Raw genomic sequence first — 20,180 nt, 5'->3', positions numbered from 1 at the left:
ATCAGTCTTTTTGCTTCTTCTTCATTCAGTGTAGGAAAAATATACTTTTCTAGTAATTTGCCCATTTCATCAAGGTTTTCCAATTTCTTCGCATATAATTGTTTATAGTAATTTCTTACATTCCTTTGTATTTCTGTGGTATCAGTTGTTATTTCTCCTCTTTCATTTCTGATATTATTTATTTGGGTCCTCTCCCTTTTTTTCTTGATGAGTCTGCTTAAAGCCTTGTCAATTTTATTTATCTTTTTAAAGAACAAGCTCCTGGATTGGTCGATCCTTTGAATTATTCTTTTAGTCTCAATGTCATTCAATTCTGCTCTGATCTTGATTTTTTTTTTCCTTCCTTCTTCTTGCTCTTGGATTTATTTGTTGTTGTTTCTCCAGTTCTTGAAGTTGTATTGTTAGGTCTTTTATTTGAAATATTTCTATCTTTTTTTGGTAACCCTAAATTGCTATGAACTTCCCTCTCAGGACTGCCTTTGCTGTGTCCCATAGGTTTTGGACTGTTAGGTGTTCATTTTCATTAGTTTCCAGAAACTTTTTGATTTCTTCTCTCATCTCATTATTGACCCCTTCCTTGTTTAATACTGTGCTATTCAGTCTCCATGACTATGAATGTTTTTGAGTTTTTTCCTTGAAGTTGGTTTCTAATTTCAAGCCCTTGTGGTCTGAGAAAATGCTTGTTGTGATTTCTATTTTCCTGAATTTGTTGAGGCTTGTTTTGTGTCTTATCATGTGGTCTCTCTTTGAAAATGTTCCTTTTGAAAATGAGAAAAATGTGTATTTTGCTTCCTTGGGATGAAAGGTTTAATCATTTAAGTCCATTTGATTTAATGCATGGTTCAATTAATGTCAGTGGTTCAATTTAATGCGTGGTTCAATTAATGTCAGTTAAGTCCATTTGATCTAATGCATGGCTCAATTCCACAATATCCTTGTTGATGTTTTATTTGGAAGATCTGTCCATTTTTGACAGTGGGGTGTTAAAATCAGTACTTGCTGTCTGTATCTTTCTAGAAGTCTTTTAAGATTTTCCTTATATATTTGGGTGCTCCATGTTGGGTATATATACGTTTACAATGTTTATGTCTTCTTGATGGATTCTTCCTTTGAGTATTATAAAGTCCTTCTGAGTCTCTTTTTATAGCCTTTATTTGAAACCTATTTTGTCTGATATAAGTATTGCTACACCTGCTTTTTTCCTCTGTCCATTTGCTTGGAATATTTATTTCCATCCCTTTACTTTCACTCTGTGTAGGTCCTTTGTTCTGAGGTGAGTCTCTTGCAGGAAGCATATGTGTGGGTCATGTTTTCTTATCTATTCAGCTACCCTGTGGCTTTTGATTGGGTCATTTATTCCATTTACATTTGAAGTTATTATTGATAGGTATTTATTCATTTTTTTCTATTTGTACCTGTGTTCTTCTCTTTCTCACTCTTTTCCTTCATCTTCTTAACCAGTCCCTTTAGAATACCTTGTAGTGCTGGTGTGGTAGAGATGTATTGCTTTAGCCTTCTTTTGTTTGGGGAACTCCTTATTTTGCCTTCCATTTTAATGGAGAGCCTTGTTGGGTAGAGCAGTCTGGGCTGCAGGCCTTTGCTTTTCATTCCTTGGAATATGTCTTGCCAGTCCCTTCTGGCTTGTAGTGTTTCTGTTGAGAAGTCAGCTGCTAGCTGTACTGGCACTCCCTTGTATGTTACTCACTCTTTCCTCCTTGCTTGCTTTAGGATTCTCTGTTTGTCTTTGATATTTGCCATTTTAATGATGATGTGTCTTGGAGTGCAATTCTTTGGGTTCCTCTTGTATGGGACCCTCTGTGCAACCTGGACTTGTGTGACTTTTTCTCTCCTCCCATTAGGAAAGTTTTCCATCATTACTTTTTCAAACAGGTTCTCTATCCCTTGCTCCTCTTCTTCTCCTTCTGGTATCCCTATTATATGGATATTATTACATTTCAGGTTGTCCTGCATGTCCCTCAATGCCTCCTCATTTTTTTTTTTTTAGTCTTTTTTCATTTTCTTGCTCTTTCTGGGAGCTTTTTTCTACCTTATCCTCCAGCTCGCTGATTCGGTCCTCAGCTTCATCTAGCCTGCTTTTGATTCCTTCTATTGTGTTCTTCAATGCAGAAACTGTATTCTTCATTTCCTCTGTTCTCTTATTGATAGTTTCTATGTCCCCTTTCATGCTAATGTAGTTTGCAGTAAGTTCCTCTTAGTTTCCCTGTAGTTTTTTGTAATTCCCTCTGAGCTCACTGAGCTCATTGAGCTTCCTTAGAACTGTTGTTTGGAACTCAGTGTCTGATAGTTTACTTTCCTCTATTTCATGTAGTTCTCTTTGTGGGGACTCCTCCTTTCCCTTCCATTAGGGGGTGTTTCTTTGTCTTCCCATTATTTGTGAGACTCTTCTTTTTTGCTTCTGCTTCTTAAATTGATCTGCCTTGATTTCCTGACTTTGTGGTGTGAACTTCCATGGTAGTAGACGGCTCTTTTTTTTTCTTTCTGGATCTGCCACTGATGATGTCAGATGTTGACCCTGTCTGACCTTAGGCAGTCTGTTTGAGACTTCCAGGAATCTTCTCTCTGTGTCTCTCTCCTGCAATTGTTAATCAATTCTCTCTGCCCTCAGCCATCAGGCTTAGACACCACAGGATGGGGCAGTGCCTCCTGAGGGCGGGGTTATTGTGTCCTTTTAGGCTGCTGCCACTCAGGGGAGTGGTCTGCCTGAGCCAGATTGACACTGAGGAGTCGGGGAGGAGTCAGCACCGGGATCCCCCCAGCTACTCCCTCAGTTGTCTCCCCAACACCTCTGTCTCCAGTCTCTCCTCAAGTGTCTCTAGACCACTCTGTGTCCCCATTAGCCAGGGATCTACTCTCTGTGAATGCTGCTCTGTACTCAGTGCCCAGGCCTGTGCGCAACACCTGGCTGCACAACACTTCATTGGGGCAGAGCTCCTGAGGGTGGGGCAATTGTGTCCTTTATGCCTAAGCAAGATGGAAGCTGCAGAATGGGAGGCCAGCTAGCACCGGGGCCCTGATGGCCACCCTCTCAGATCTCTCCCCAAAGCCCTCCTCCCCAATGTCTCCTCCAGTGGCTCCAGCCCACTCTGCCCCCAACTTTGCCCAGAGACCAGCGTAAGTGGCTGCCACGGAAAATTTTTGAGTTGGCCTTTTCACCAGCTCTTTGCATCTCCAGCTGCCTGTCTTTGACAGAGAACACCACTATGCTTTTTGTAGCTATCTGTTGTCTGTGTGCTTTTTGGGCTCTGGTGGTATAGCCTGGAGATCCCCACTTATGGTCCAGACCCTGCTCATCTCAGGGGGATCCAACTGGCCATTTCAATAGTCCTCTGGCATTGCCACCTGTGGGTGCCCAGCCCACCTTCTTGAACCTCCACCATACTTCCTACCAGTTAGGTTGCGTGAAAGCCGATTCTTCTGTCTGTCCAAGGTTTTAAGGCTCTTCTCTCACTATCGTTCCATTGTTGTCCAGGTGATTTCTCCACAATTTAGTTGCCATTCCAGTTTGGTCCTAGGAGGAGGTCAGTGTGACTTCCACTCACTCTTCTGCCATATTGAAGTCTCAATACTATATACTCTTAAATGTTTAATATAATCATATTTTCAATATTTTAGTTTACAGCTTCTGGGTTTGAATATGTTACTTCAGGGTAAGAAAAATATTATTTTGTATTTTCTCCTAAAACTCCTTAGATTCAACATATTGATTTTTAACTTACCCAAATATTTTTTCTATGATGTGTGAAACAGGGCTCTATATTTGTTTTACTTTAAGTAATAGTGGTCCATGCACCTTATTTGTTAAATAAGCCTTATTTTCCCTATTTATTTGAAATATCAGTTTAATCACATATTACATTGTTAGACAGACATAAATGTTTGATTCTAGAATGTTCATTAATTTCATTGATAAACTTCATTATTTCTGTGCTAGTGTTATGTTGATTTAATTGGTGATACTTTATAATGGATTTCAATTTTTTAATGGATTTTCACATTTGAAAAATAAATAAAATCAATCTGCATTTATTTAAAAAAAACAAGAAAGAAAGGGAGAATCAAGATGGCAGAGGAAAGAGTGGAAGTCACACTGACCTTCTCCCAGGACCAACCTGGAATTACCACTAAATTGTGGAAAATCACCTGGAACAAACAACTGAACAATAGAGAAAGAGGAGCCTTGTAACCTCGGAGACAGAAGAATCGGCTTTAGCGCAACCTAACTGGTAAGGAGTGCGGTACAGACCTGAGAAGGTGGGCGGGACGCCCATGGGCAGCAGCACCAGAAGGATATTGAAACAGCCAGTTGGATCCTCCTGAGAAGAGTGGAGTCTAAACTAAAAGCGGGGATCTCTAGCCCACAGCACCAGAGCCCAGAAAATACACAGAAAACAGCCAGCTGCGAAAAGCAGCAGGGTTGCTCTCTGCCAGGGACAGATGGCTGGAGACGCAAAGAACCATTTAGAGGACCAACGCATAAATTTTTATTTGCAGCCACTTACCCTGGTCTCCAGAAAAGGCAGGGTCAGAATGGGCTAGAGGCGCCTGAGGAGAGATTGGGGAAGGAGGCTTTGGGGAGAGAACTGAGAGAGTAGCTGGTGGGATCTTGGTGCTGACTCATCGCCCATGAAGCAGCAGCCATCTTGCTCAGGCAGAGACCATGCCCCCTGAGTGGCACCAGCCAAATGACCCAATAGCCCCACCCCCAGGTGGGATTCCACCCTGCCCTGTGCAGTCTAAGCTGCCAGCTGAGTGCAGAGAGGCAGCCACAGACAGTAGATCCCTGGCTAAAGGGGGTGCAGAGAGGTCTGGCAACACTTGAGGAGAGACTGGGGACAGAGGCTTTGGGGAGAGAACGAAGAGAGTAGCAAGCAGGATCCCAGTGCAGACTCCTCCCCGATACAGCAGCATCATGAGAGGACCGAATAACCCCACCCCCAGGAGGGACTCTGCCCCACCCTGAGCTGTCTAAGTAGGCCTGCTGAGTGCAGAGAGACTAGATTAACAGCTGAAGGAGACAGCCACAAACAGTACATTACTGGAAGTCTCGAACAGGTTGCCTATGGTCAGACAGGTCAACATCTGACATCATCAGAGGCAGATCCAGAAAGTAAAAACAGCGGTCTCCAACCATAGAAGTTCACAACCACAAAGTCAAGAAATCAAGGCAGATCAACTTAAGAATCAGAAGCAAGAGAGAAGAGTCTCACAAATAATGGGAAGACAAAGAAATACCCCCACTTGAAGAGAAAGGAGAAATCCCCACAAAGAGAACTACATGAAATAGAGGAAAGTAAACTATCAGACACTGAGTTCCAAACAACAGTTCTAAGGAAGCTCAATGAGCTCAGTGAGCTCAGAGGGAATTACAAAAAACTACAGGGAAACTAAGAGGAACTTACTGCAAACTACATTAGCATGTAGAATGACATAGAAACTATCAATAAGAGACCAGAGGAAATGAAGAATACAGTTTCTGCATTGAAGAACACAATAGAAGGAATCAAAAGCAGGCTAGATGAAGCTGAGGACCGAATCAGCGAGCTGGAGGATAAGGTAGAAAAAAGCTCTCAGAAAGAGCAAGAAAATGAAAAAAGACTAAAAAAGAATGAAGAGGCATTGAGGGACATGCAGGACAACCTGAAATGTAATAATATCCATATAATAGGGATACCAGAAGGAGAAGAAGAGGAGCAAGGGATAGAGAACCTGTTTGAAAAAGTAATGATGGAAAACTTTCCTAATGGGAGGAGAGAAAAAGTCACACAAGTCCAGGTTGCACAGAGGGTCCCATACAAGAGGAACCCAAAGAATTGCACTCCAAGACACATCATCATTAAAATGGCAAATATCAAAGACAAACAGAGAATCCTAAAGCAAGCAAGGAGGAAAGAGTGAGTAACATACAAGGGAGTGCCAGTACAGCTAGCAGCTGACTTCTCAACAGAAACACTACAAGCCGGAAGGGAACGGCAACAAATATTCCAAGTCATGAAAAGCAAAGGCCTGTAGCCAAGACTGCTCTGCCCAGCAAAGCTCTCCATTAAAATGGAAGGCAAAATAAGGAGTTTCCCAAACAAAAGAAGGCTAAGAGAATACACCCCCACCAAACCAGCATTGCAAAATATGCTAAAGGGACTGCTTTAAGATGAAGAAAAAGTTTCTATGAATACCCAGTTCCTTTCAGAGTTGCCAATACTTGATATTACCAATATATTTAATACTCATTAATCTGATTCTGACAACGATGTTATTTTAATTGTTCCTTTACTCTTTGTTGACACTAAACCTGTTTTAGTGTATTTCTTGCTTATTTCTTTTATTATTTTTTTAAAAAGCTTTAAATGACTTTTTGGTATTCTTTATCCATTTATTGATTAGAAGTTTGTAGAACTTTTTTCCCTAAAAACAAACAAACAAACAAAAACCCTATTAACCATGTTTTAGATGTGTTGCAAAGACTTCTCTACTCTATTCCTTGTCCTTTAACTTTTTTTATATGTATATTACTATATAGTTAAACGTTTAATATAGTCATATTGTCAATATTTACTTTATAATTTCTGGGTTTGAATATTTTACTTCAGGTCATAAAAAATAGTAGTTCTATTTTCTTCTAAAACTCCTTAAATTCTACATATTGACTTTTAACTCACCTGAATATTTCTTGTATAATGTGTGAAATAGGGCTCTATATTTGTTTTATTCCAAGTAATAGTGGTCCATGCACCTTATTTGTTGAATAAGCCTTATTTGCCCCATTGATTTGAAATATCAACTTAATCATACTTTACATTGTTAGACAGATATATACATTTGTCTCTAGAATGCTCATTATATTTCATTTATCTACTTATTTCTGTGCTGGTGTCATGTTGGTGTAAGTGCTGAGAGTTTATAATGGTTTTAAATTTTTTTAATATTTTATAATTAACTTTGACATCTAAAAAATAAATGAAATCAATCTGCACTTATGAAAGAAAGAGAGAGAGAGAGATGGAACTCCTACCTTTTGTGGCATCATGGATGGAACTGGAGGATATTAGGCTAAGTGAAATAAGCCAGTTGATGAAAGACAAATACCATATGATCTCACCTATAAGTGGACTCTATTTAACAAAATAAACTAATGAACAAAATAAACCACAGGCATGGAAACATGGAGCAGACTGAAAGTGACCAGAGGGGATGGGGTAAGAGGACAATGGTGGAAAGAAGGGGAAGGGACTAGACAAAGAACATGTATGAATGACCCATGGACATGGACAACAGAGTGGGAATTGACTGTGGGACTGGGGGGTGGGATGGGTGAAGGGGGATAAATGGGAAAAAATTGAGGCAACTGTAATAGAATAAACATGTTTTGAAAATTTAAAAAAAAGTAAAGACATTGAAACTAAATAACATGTTATTAAACAGTTAATGAGTCAATAACAAGATCAAGGAAGAAATCAAAAGATACCTTGAAACAAATGAAAATGAGAACACAACATTCCAATATCTTTGAGACAATGAGAAAGCAATCCTAAGAGGGAAATTCATAGCATTACAGGCCTATCTCAAAAAAAAGAAGAAGAGGAAGAAAAAGCTCAAATAAACAATCTAACTTCACACTTAAAAGAACTGGATAAGGAACAAAAAACAAAGCCCAAAGTGAGTAGAAGGAATCAAATTATAATTAAAGATCAGAACAGAAATAAATTAAATAGAGTCTAAAAAATGATACAAAATTTCAATGAATCCAAGACCTGGTTCTTTGAAAAGATAAACAACGTTGAAAAACTTTTCATCAGACTGATCAAAAGAGAGAGAGAGAGAGAGAGAGAAAGGACCCAAATATATAAATCAGAAATGAAAGAGGAGAAATAATAACTGACACCAAAAAATGCAAAGGATTGCAAGACAATATTATGAACAACTATATGCCAAAAAACTGGACAATCTGGACAAACTGGATAAAACTCTAGAACATACATTTTCCAAAATTAAATCAGGAAGAATCAGAAAATCTGAATAGAAAGATTATACCTAGTGAAACTGAAGCAATAATCTAAAAATCCCAACAAACAAAAATCCTAGAACAGATGGCTTCACAGGAGAATTTTACCAAATATTCCAAGAAGAACTAACACCTCTACTTCTCAACATATTTCATAAAATTCAGCAGGAGGAAAGACTCCCACACTCATTTTATGAGGCCAGTATTAGCCTAATTCCAAAACCAGATAAAGGCACTTCAAAGGAGACAACTGTACTCAAACAACAATAAAAAACAAAAATAAAATTATAGGCCAATATCACTGATTATCATAGATGTTAAATCCTCAACAAAATATTAGCAAACTGAATATAGCAATTCATCAAACAGATCATACACCATGATCAAGTGGGATTTATTCTGGGAATGCAAGGTTGGTACAACATTTACAAATCAATATTTGTGATTCACCACATAAACAAATTGAAGGCTAAAAACCACATGTCATATCAATAGATGCAGAAAAAGCATTTGATAACATTCAGCACCCATTTAAGATAAAAACTGTCAGCAAATTTGGAATAGAGAAAACATACCTAAATATAATATAAATGTCATATATGACAAACCCACTGTCAGCATCATACTCAAGGGACAAAAACTACAAGCATTCCTGTTAAGATCAGGAACAAGACAGGGATGCCTGCTTTCACCGTTCTTATTCAACATAGTACGAGAAGTCCTAGCCACAGCAACCACATAAGAAGAAATAAAAGGCATCCAGATTGGAAAGGAAGAAGTAAAACTGTCATTATTTGCAGGTGACATGATACTGTACATAGAGAACCCCAAAGATTCCACCTGGAAACTACTAGAACTGATAAATGAAGTCAGCAAAGTAGCAGGATACAAAATTAATATCCAGAAATCAGTTCCATTTTTATATGCCAATAATGAATAACAGAAAGGGAAATTAAGAATCCCACTTATAATTGCTTCAAAAAGTATAAAATACCTAGGAATAAACCTAACCAAGGATGTAAAACCTGTACTCAAAAAACCATAAGACACTCAAGAAAGAAACTGAAGAAGATACAAATAAATAAAAGCACATACCATGTTCATGAATGGGAACAATTAACATCATTAAAATGTCCATACTACCCAAAGCAATCTATAAATTCAATGTAATTCCTATCAAGATTTCAATAACATTGGGGTGCATAGGTTCTTTTGAATTGCCGTTTTGGGATTCTTAGGGTTCGTAGCACCACAATTTACAATAGCCAAGTGTTGGAAGCAACCTAAATGCCCATCAGTAGATGATTGGATCAAAAAACTATGGTACATTTACACAATGGAATACTACGCAGCAGAAAGAAAAAAAGAACTACTAAACTTCGCGACAGCATGGATGGAACTAGAGAGCATTATGCTAAGCGAAATAAGCCAGGCGGCAAAAGGGGGAGTAGGGTATCAGGGAACTAAATGGTAATGGAAATAAATACAATAAAAATTAAATTAAAAAATAAATCTAATAGAAAATGAATATCATATGATCTCACCTATAAGTGGAACCTAACCAACACTACAAAGATGCAAGGAAAATAAGACCAGCAACACTGAAAGGAAAAGAAACCAACAGAGACAGGCGGGAAGGGGGGGCAGGGGAAAAGGAAGGGAAGGGGAAAGTCAAGGAACATATAGCAAGGTCTCATGGACAAAACCAAAGGGGAAGAGTTGAGGGAGGGAGGGAGGGAGGGGACAAGGGAAAGTGGTGGGGGGAAGGCAGAGACAAATGTATTTGAAAAAAATTCTAATGACATATTTTACAGAACTAGATCAAATATTTCAAAAAGTTGTATGAAGCCACAAAAGGCCCCACATAACAACAGTGATACTGAGAAAGAAGAACAAAGTTACAGAAATCATGCTACCTAATATGAAACTATACTACAAGGCCATAATTATCAATACAGCATGGTACTGGCATTAAAACAGACACATAGATCAATGGAACAGAATAGAGAGCCTGGAAATAAACCCACACCTTTATAGTCAATCAATATTCAACAGAGGAAGCAAGCACATACAATGGACTAAAGATAGTCCATTCAATAAATGGTGTTGCAAATATTGGATAATGAGCAGAGAAAACGAAACTTGACCACCTTCTTACACCACACACAAGAATAAGTTCAAAAATGGGTCAAAGACTTAAATGTTAGACTTGAAACCATAAAAAACCATAGAAGAAAGCATAGGCAGCAAAATCTCAGACATTGCTCATACCAATATTTTATCAGATATATCTCCCCAGGTAACAGAAAAAAAAGAAAAAAAAAACAAATGGGGCTACATCAAACTAAAAAGTCTTTGCACAGCAAAGGAAATCATCAACCAAATAAAAAGACAACCCACATGGGGAGAACATATTCATTGATACATCTGATAAGGGGTGAATATCCAAAATTTATAAAGAACTTACAATACTCAACACCAAAATAAAGCCAAACAATCCAATTAAAAAACGGGCAAATGACCTGAATAGACAGTTCTCTAAAGAGGACATAGAGATGGCCAATAGACACATAAAAAGATGCTTAATGTCACTAATCATCAGAGAAATGCAAATTAAATCCACAATGAGATATCATCTCACATCTGTCAAAATGGTTATAATCAATAAATCAATAAACAAGTGCTGGCAAGGATGTGGAGTAAGGGTAACGCTTTTGCACTGCTGGTGTGAATGCAGATTGGTGCAGCCACTATGGGAAGCAGTATGGAGAGTCCTCAAAAAATTTAAAATGGCTCTGCCTTTTGACCCAGCAATCCCACTTCTGGGAATATATCCAAAGAAACCCAAAACACTAATTCAAAAGAACATAAGCACCCCTATGTTCATTGCGGCATTATTTACAATCACCAAGATATGGGAGCAGCCCATGTCCATCAGTAGATGAGTGGATAAAACAACTATGAGACATTTACACAATGGAATACTACTAGGCCATAAGAAAGAAGTTCTATCCTGCTAAGTGCTCAGTGCTAAGCCAAAGTGTTTGGCTTATGCTAAGTGAAATAAGCCAGTCAGAGAAAGACAAATACCATATGATTTCATTCATATGTAAAGTCTAGTGAACAAACTGAACCAACAAGAAAATGGGGACAGGCTCATAGATGGAGAGCAGGATGACAGCTAGTAAGAGGGGAACTTAGGGGGTGGAGGGATTGAGCTAAAAGGGAAAAGGACTCATGGACATGGACAACAGTGTGGTGATTGCTAGGGGGAGTAGGGTATCAGGGAACTAAATGGTAATGGAAATAAATACAATAAAAATTAAATTAAAAAATAAATCTAATAGAAAATGAAAAAGAAAAAATTAGAGTTCATCACCACCAAACCAGTATTACATGAAAAGTTAAAGGGTCTTCCTTAAGAAGGACAAAAACTGGAGATAAAAATATGAACAATAAATTAGCAATAAATAGATATCCATTAACAATTGAATCTTAAAAACAAAATAAATGAACAAGGAAAACAGAAACAAACTCATAGATACAGATAACATTTTGACAATTGACAGATAGGACAGGGGTTAGGGTTGGGGGAATAGGGAGTGGGGTGAAAAGGTGGAGGGATTAAGAAGTACAAACTGGTAGTTACATACTACTCATGGGGATATAAAGGTACAGCATAGGAAATATAGTCAATAATATTCCAATAACTCTGTATAGTGTCTCAGATGGGTATGGGATTCATAAGGACAATAATTTAGTAAGTTATATAATGTCTAATCACTGGGGTGTATACCTGAAGCTGATATACTATTGTACATCCACTATAATTGAAAAATTAAAAAATCATTTAGAAAAAAGAAGATTTGTAGAAATAAAAAGTACTCAAAAATATGTTGACCAATTTAAATAGCTAGGCAGGGATATGTGCACTCTTTTATAGTACAGGTTGATAAAAACTTCAAAGGAGAAACATTTGTCAATAGACATAGAAAAACATTTGACACATCCATATTTCTATCATTCTGATATTACAAATAGTAAGGAATAGAAAGCAGTAAAACATCCCAAGTCTCTCAGGTTCAAAGGTGTTCATTATACAATTTATCTTACATGCAAAAAAAATCAGAACCATTTTAAACATATCCCAAGGAATCTTGGTTGTAGAAATTGTTCACTCTATGATGGAATATTATGAAACAACATAATGAAAAGAATATATTTAATGATTTAGAAATACATCCCTCAGAGAACAGGGATAGTAATAACACCTTCCAATGAAACAATGCATAGTTTATTATAAATATAAAGGTATGTAGATATTGATATGTATGAACGTGTGAGAGTATGAATGTGTGTATATGTGTTATGGAGATTGATGGGCTGAAAATTGTGTTTTCTTAAGTACTGTTATTAGGTTCCCTATAAGATTTTTACTTTCTTTGGTTACATTAAGAATTTCTTAAAATATTTTCTATTATAATCAATATAATTTCCATAAAAGTTTTAAAATAAATAAAAACAAAAACTGCTGTTTCCCAGAAAAAACATATTGAGAAAATACAGAAATAATTGTAATACTAAGTGAAGAAAGTAATACAGGTGTCCAGATCTTGTTAAAATATTGGTCTACCTTACAAAGATAGATTGTCCTTTAATTATAGATGACCATTTAATAATGCACATCCCAGCCAAACAACCATATCATTTGACACTTAAACTTTTCTTTTAGCAATGTTTGTTTAGGAAATGATCTTGAAAGTCAATGAGATTTGTACCCTAGGATGCCCTTGGGCAGCTTTTTTTTGGATGAAGAAAAATGTAGCTACAACCTAGATGTACGAAGTACTTTATAATATATACACAGACATACAAACACAGATAAACGTACATAGATATATATGAACAGACATTTATCTGTTTATCGAGCCATCAATTCAATGGAAAACTAACATACAGAGTATTTTAAAATATTTTTAATGACATAAAATGAAGTTCAAGAGTATTTATGTGTGTGTATATGTATGTACACAATTTATAAATGAAAAGTAGATATAAAACATTATATACATTATTATATACATATATGACATTTGCATAAGAAAATACTAGAGACATACAGCCAAAAATGTTTCAGGTAGTTCTTGGAAAATGCTAGACAAGTAAAGATATAAAAGATTCAGGAAGACATGGGTGGTCATAAGGATTGATTACTGGTGACATTAATTTCCTTCTGCTAACTTGTCTGCTTTGTGATTATTTTCTTCTGCAATGAAGCTGAGGGTTTTGTTTTTTCTTGACAATGGGAAAATGGTAGGAAGGAGGCACAGGGGAAGGAGGTGATAAGCGGTACTTAAATCCAGCAAAACAACCAAAGACAGCAAAATGCCGTTTGCAGCTCATCAAGCTGGCTAACACACACACACACACACACACACACACACACTCACTCACTCACTCACTCACTCACACACATCAATTACAGTTACCAGGAGACTATGCAGGGGAAACGGGCATACTCTTTTTTTTACTAGCTGCGCTGGTGGGCATGAATGCATATCGGTACAATACTCATGAAGGGGTCTTTTGGCAACAGACAGGGAAAGTCTTCAAAATGTCCATATGTGGATCCTGCCATTCCGCAGTTAATATGACTGTCCGGTATGCCAGCAAAGATTTGGCTTGACAAGGAGTCACTCATCAGAGTATGCGGTGTTGGGTTTAAACATAAGGAAAGAGCTAGGCACCACCTGAATGTCCAAAAATGCGGGAATGGTTACAGAAATGTTAAGATCCATCGATACACTCGGCAGGCACTGAATATGACATTTCCAGGAGCCTGTTGAATGCCATGGAAAGAAGTTCAGCGGGTTGATTTTTGTTTGGTTTTAGTTTGTGAAAAAGCAGGTTAAGAAACACCACATACGTGAACCAGTCTATAACAGTGTGTTCAAAGGGAAGGAGAGGTGGGGGGTGAGAACGGGAGGGAGAGAAGACAGCCTGGAAAAAACAGCACACCGATAAAGGTAGAAGTAGTTTTCTCTGGGTAGCAGGATAAGGGGGAGCAATTACTCTCTTGGTTTCCCCTCATCTGATTTCCTTCTCTTTTCTGATGTTTCTACCATGAAATTGTATCACCTGTGCAGTAAACAAAGAGAGAAGGTGCTTTTTAAAACCAAACCAGGAGGAGAAGAGGCAGCCTCTAATTCATCAAATGGCACAGAGTAGCACGATTATTCACAACGCCCTTGGTGGGTGTGGGGAGAGGGTAGGAAAGGAAAGAGAAGAGAAGATAGAGGGTGAAAAGGAGGGCAGCAGAGGGGGGAGGGAAAGAGGGGGAGGGAGGGAGGGAGGGAAGGGGGGGGAGAGAGAGAGAGAGAGTGAGAGAGAGAGCGCGAGCGCGCTGCACTCCCAATACAATACACTGCTGGTGGGTTAGGGGGACAAAGAGGGAGTTGTAAACCGGGTGGGAGCCAAGGTTTGGCTCTGCTGGCTGGCTTGCTCCTGGGATATCTTCATCGCAGCGTGGCCTCCTCATCGGTGTCTTCCTCGAAATCTTTGACGTCAGCACTGGTGGATTGCCTGGCCCAAGCTCCCCTTTCAGCCTCTCGTTCTTTATGGGACTTGAATCTCCCAACGAAAATTTTGCGGTAGTTCAGGAACATGCCATTCATCGCATCAATAGCCCGCTCGGCGGACTCTTGCTTCTGGAAGTGCACGAAACCATAGCCCTTGGGCCCCTTTTCGTCGCAGGCCACTTTGCAGGAGAGGATGTTTCCGAACGCCGAGAAGATGTTGTACAGCGCCTTGTTGTCGATGGTCTTGCCCAGGTTCTTGATGAAGACGTTGCCCACCCCGCTCTTGCGCAGCGAGGGGTCCCGCTGGGACCACATGATGCGCACTGGTCTGCCCTTGATGACATCAAAGTTCAGGGTCTCCAGGGCCCGCTTGGCATCCACCGGTTGTTGGTAGTTGACATATGCGTAGCCCAAGGAGCGGCGGGTGATCTTGTCTCTGCAAATGCGGATGGAGAGGATAGGCCCCGCGGGGCTGAACTTCTCGTACAGCATTGCCTCTGTCACCTCAGGGTGCAGGTCCCCCACGTACAATGAGGCCATAGGAAAGTCTGGGTTCTCTTCGGAGCCCCCGCCCGTCTCCGTATCCGCGGTGGCTGCAGCCGCCGCCGCCGCCGCCGAATCCGCCGCAGCCGCATCCGCATCCGCATCCGCAGCCGCAGCCGCATCCTTCTCTTCCAGCGCGGGCGCCTCAGCCTCTGCTGCTGCAGCGGCTTCGGCCGCGCTGGTCTCTGCCACCGCCACCGCTGCTGCCGCCAGAGCGGCCTCCGCCTCCTCCCCGGCCACGGCGGCTGCCGCCTCCCCCAGGGTGGCCTCTGCCACTGCCTCCTCTACTGAGGCCTCGGCCTCCACCTCAGTCTCCACCTCTGCTTCCGTCTCTGCCACGGAGGCCTCCGCCACCGCCTCTGCCACGGTCGCCGCCGCAGCCTCCGCCGCTGCTGCAGCCGCTGCCGCCACCGCCGCCGCCACTGTCGCCGCTGTCGCCACGGTCTCCGGTGCTGCCGGGCCGCTGTCGCGACCTCCCTTCCCGCAATCTGGGGGGCGGGGGGGATCGTAGAGGCGGGAGAGGGCAGGAGGGCTGGTGGGTGCCGGAACCCAGCCGGGGACGCGCTGGGGCAGGGGACCCTGGGCCAGCAGACCTGGCGAGACCAAGTCACCTGGGACGGCAAACACTGCCAGGAGCGCGCCTCTGCGAGTCGCCGCAGCCTCCAGTTTACTGCTGCCGCTGCTCAGTCGTGGGCAAGCGTGCGGGGCGCGCGAGGGCGGCGCGTGGTGGGGGGCAGGGGGTGTTGGCGTCTGCGGTCCGGGCAGCTGGGAAAGCTTCTGTCTCTTTGGTTCCCCCCTGTGGCTGCTGCGGGGCTGCGGGGCTGCGGGGCTGCGGGGCTGCGGGGCTGCGGGAGGTGGGAGGGGGTAGGACCGGGAAGCTTGGGTTGAGGGTGACGTGAGTGTGAGTCCTCAGCTTCTCAGGTCGCCTAAATATTATAAAGAAGCAGGGAAAGGGCTCCACGGTGCCCTGAGGGACTGCAGGTTCGATTTAGAGTGTTTTTGTTGGATCCCTCCTCTCTCCAAAGAACATTTAAGGGATTGAATCAACTACGTGGTAAGAGGGGGTGAGTGGCATTGTGAATACACTTGCCTGGCCTGAGCAGAGCCAAGCAAAATGTTTTTCTCACATTCAGGGATTCTTCCCACCTCAACGGGCACACACACTCTCTCCAACATCACTGCCCCCAAAGAAACAACTCCTTTTTTGAGTGGGAGCTGGGGCAAGTGGGGCAAGCTCTCCTGCAGCCTGCTGACCCATTTTCTCAAAGGTCCCTCCCCCTTTTCCAACTTTTTGCCTCCTCTGTAACACTTGCAAAAGAGGGAATAGAGAACAGAAGAACATGCATTCATACATTCATAGTGCCATGCCATTAGTATCCATGGAGCAAGCTGCATGTCCGTCCTTGAGGTTGCAAGGCCCTGGGAGGCAGGCATAAGGACACAGTCTTCTGGTTTTGAGCTTGTCCTTGGGAGCACACAGTCTGGGCTGGAAACCCTGTCCTTCCCCCAGACCATGGGAGACCTAGGGACCTGGGTTCTTCAGCCCTCCAGCTCCTCCCACTCCCCAGTTTCAACAAATGCAGCTTGGCAGTGGAGGAATCAAGAGCCCCCTGTCCATACTGCTGTCTTCACTGATACCCAGCAGAAACATGAACCAAGGACTGGGGGACATGGCCTGGTCCAGAGCCGGGGGCTTCTTTGGTCTTGGCTCTGACCTCAAGGTGCTGAGGTTCCCAAAACAAACCAAGAAATGCACATCCGTGTTCGAAACAAAACTCAAACCGGAAATCTCTCTAGAATGAGGTGCCTGGTCCCAGTTCACCACCTAGTGAACTATTTATGGAAGCCTGATCAGTACTTGGCACTGGGGACTAAGGACAAGCCACGTGATAAGTGAGCAGTGTGCGTTGTTGTGTTGGAGCTGTGGGGCGGGGTTAAGAAAAGGTGAGCAGTGTGTGTTGTGGGAACACAGAGACCACACAAGGCCAAATGCTGAGGAGACAAGCAAGCGAGCGACCATTAGAGTATCATGTAACAGAGACTACAGTCCCACCTCCGCTAGAGAGGAGAACCCCGCCACTGACTCCTCCTGGTAGGAATCAAGCGAGGCTGCACGGAAGATGAAACTCCAAAGGTGAGCTCTGAAAGATGAGTAGCAGCCTACCGTGCTGAGGCAGGAGGGAAGGCATTCCAGGCAGACAGATCAGTCTGTGTCCAAGTCCCTGTGGCATGCCAGCACATGCGTGGTCACTTATGTTCATGCCTGAAATCTGGACTGCACAGAGCTCATGGTCTCCAGCATGAGAGGGAGCTGGAAAGTGTGGGGCCCTGAAAAGCAGGGTACAGTGCTTGGACTCCATACCCAAGCCGACAGTCACCACTCAGCACGTTCAAGGAGGGAATCGGTATGATCGCAGCTTCAGAAGACGTACAAATTGAACACCAATAGAGAAAGTAGCTAAGAGAGTGATCTTAAAAGGTCTCATCACAAGGGGGAAAATGTGGAACTATGTGAAGTGATGGATAACCAAATTGATTCTGGTAGTCATTTCACAGTATCTACATGTATCAAATCATTATGATGTGCACCCTAAAATTAAACAATGTTATATGTCAATTATATCGTGACAAGACAGGGTGCATCAATACACATATAGATGCATGTGTGCCCTACCACACACACACACGACTGACAGAGAGCTGACAGAACAAAAGGAAGACAGTCAGATGTGCCCAGTTCCCAGTTGTGTGAAGAGTCAGAACAACCCTTGCCTTTGTCCTTCCTTTCCTTCCATAAACAGGGTTTTGAGGCATACCGTGAGCCTGGCATTGAACTGTGGGCTGGAGTGGGGGTCAGATATTAAAAAAAAAAAAAAAAGAAACATCAAACCATAGTGCCTTCCCTCAGGGCGTCTCACTCCACTAAAGCTCAGGCTGCCCATATACATAACAGAAATGCCAGCAGAGGGCTATAGGTGCTATGTAATTGGACTAACGTGGCCAAGGAATTGCATCTGCCCTGCACATATTCTCTCTTCCTCCTCACTCCCATCCATGCACCACCTTCTTTGGGTAAAGAAAGCTGTTTTCTGTGATGGTCGTATTGGCTGGATCTGGGTAGTTGCACAAGATAGAACCACCCTAAAGCTGTGAAACTGACTGAGTCACTGTGGAGTGTGAGGCAGTAAGAACTTTCCCATTGCTGCCTGGAACGCATCCCAACGTGGCTGAGAGGCAGACACATAGACAGGTACCTCGTCACTTTGCAAAGGCCGGCCCTCTGCCCCTGGACAGGGCTAGTGCCAGCAAAGGGAAAAGACAGAGACTCAGGAGAAGCCTGTTGTACAGCTGGTGCCTGACCAAAGTGATCACTGTCACTGCTGTTAGGAGCCATCTCTGGCGGCGGCGGGGTGGGGCGGTCTAGGTAACCTGTATGCAGGAGGCAGATCAGCTATACATCACCATACCAGGTGGCCATCCAAGGAGGGACCAGAAGAGGCACAGGCTAAGGGAGGAGCCATGACTGCTAGAGGTTAGGGGGTGTGGGGATGATGAAAAGAACTTCTTGGCCCATTGTTAGGGAACAGAAGTGACAAGGGGGACATATTCAAGGACCAGGACTCAACAAGAGCTCCTTCCCTGCCTTTGACTTACAGCCCACAGAACCAATAGAGATCAGTGAAACAGCAGGGGGCAGGGAGAGGTTCTGGGAAGTTGTGCTGTGGCCAGCAAATCCCCAAACCTGTCAATCCTGAAGACAATCCCTAGGCCCCTGAACCTCCAGCAACAGAAACAGGGCTACTGAAGTGATAAGGAGAGGAGCTAAGGCATTGCTCTCCAAGACCTTTCTCCCAGATGCCTCTATGGGGCTCCCTCCTCCTTTTTTTTTTCCCATTAATTCCTGGTCATCTGCAATGAGAAGTGTTCTGACCAGTAGGTACTGTGACAGAAGCAAAACTGAAGAGCCCTGTGGAGCTTCACTGGAGGAAGGGAGAGGTCCCTTTCTTGTGGAAGGAAGTGTTATTCATTCCACTCACTCAAGGATTCCACAAGCATTTATGGAGGGCCTACAGTGTACCAGGCATTCTTCTACTCAGAGGGTCTCTGCACTCAGGAATCCTATCTTCGGGTGGGGAAGACAGGCAACAAACACATCAGGGAATGTAGACGTACTTAAAGTGCCCTCAAAGAAATAAACAGGATTATTTGGTACACGTTAGCTAGAACTCAAGAGAAGTGTTAAACTTGAGGGATGGCCCTTTTGAGGACAATGAAATGTGGCCATTTCAGCTAGGAACCAGGGGGAAACCTGCCCAGCAAGGAAGCTTGCAACTCCTTTGGCTTTGTGGCAGAAAAGAGGGGCACCAGAGAGGCATAAAAGATGCCAGTGTGGCTGGAGCCCAATGAAAGAGGAGATGGAGGAAACACAGGAAGGTGCAGTGCTGGGAAAGAGCCATGATGAAGAGTCTGGTTTTCACTCAAAGTACTCTGGAGAGCCAGAGAGAACACGGAATCAAGAGAGTGCCACGATCTAATCATATTCAATCATTTTCTCTGGCCACTCTCTGTGGATCATAGTACCAGTGGGCAGGACACAAAGGAAAGTAGGGAGACCAATTTGTACCCTCTTGCAGTATTCCAGGTGAGAGATGGCAGTGGCTTGGCCCAGGTCGGCAGCACAAATTTGGAGAATCGTGCATGGGTTCACATGTTATTTTAAGAAGAGAAGAGACATTGCTTGCTGATGGACTGAAGGCAGTCATACTTATGACAAATTTACTTAAGTCGTAAGTATACGACTTAATTGACATACTTAAGTCATACTTAAGACAAACTTAATAGACGAATGATTACTATGAGAGTATTTTCTTGCAAGTCTTGGTCATGGAGGTGTTATGTATGGTCACAGACAATACAAGGAATGGGTGTGGTAGATGTGGAGAAGGGAGAAAGAAAGTTGGGGGTGAATGTCAAGAGCTCTTATTTGCGCACGTTGGGGTCTGGAGCCTATTCGTTATCAATGTTGGCTGCAGAAACAGAAT

General features: G+C 42.4%; 1 protein-coding gene across 1 annotated transcript; it reads right to left on the bottom strand.

Annotated features, from left to right (window-relative positions):
• Window positions 1-14,532: 14,532 nt before the first annotated feature.
• LOC129075469 (polyadenylate-binding protein 1-like 2) lies at window positions 14,533-15,150 on the bottom strand. The gene has a single exon (XM_054579545.1). The coding sequence runs from the start codon at window positions 15,133-15,135 to the stop codon at window positions 14,533-14,535; it is 603 nt and encodes a 200-aa protein (XP_054435520.1). The 5' UTR covers window positions 15,136-15,150.
• Between the last annotated feature and the right edge of the window lie 5,030 nt (window positions 15,151-20,180).

The sequence above is a fragment of the Pteronotus mesoamericanus genome, unplaced genomic scaffold (assembly GCF_021234165.1).
Source record: "Pteronotus mesoamericanus isolate MK-2021 breed Mesoamerican mustached bat unplaced genomic scaffold, CSHL_Meso_final contig_55, whole genome shotgun sequence".
Taxonomy (NCBI): Eukaryota; Metazoa; Chordata; class Mammalia; order Chiroptera; family Mormoopidae; genus Pteronotus; species Pteronotus mesoamericanus.
Note: the sequence above shows the minus strand (reverse complement) of the source record. Positions and strands in the feature narration are given on the sequence as shown.

Bases quoted from the DNA above. Each gene is read 5' to 3' on its own strand.
- LOC129075469 (XM_054579545.1), bottom strand. From the start codon at position 15,135: ATGGCCTCATTGTACGTGGGGGACCTGCACCCTGAGGTGACAGAGGCA.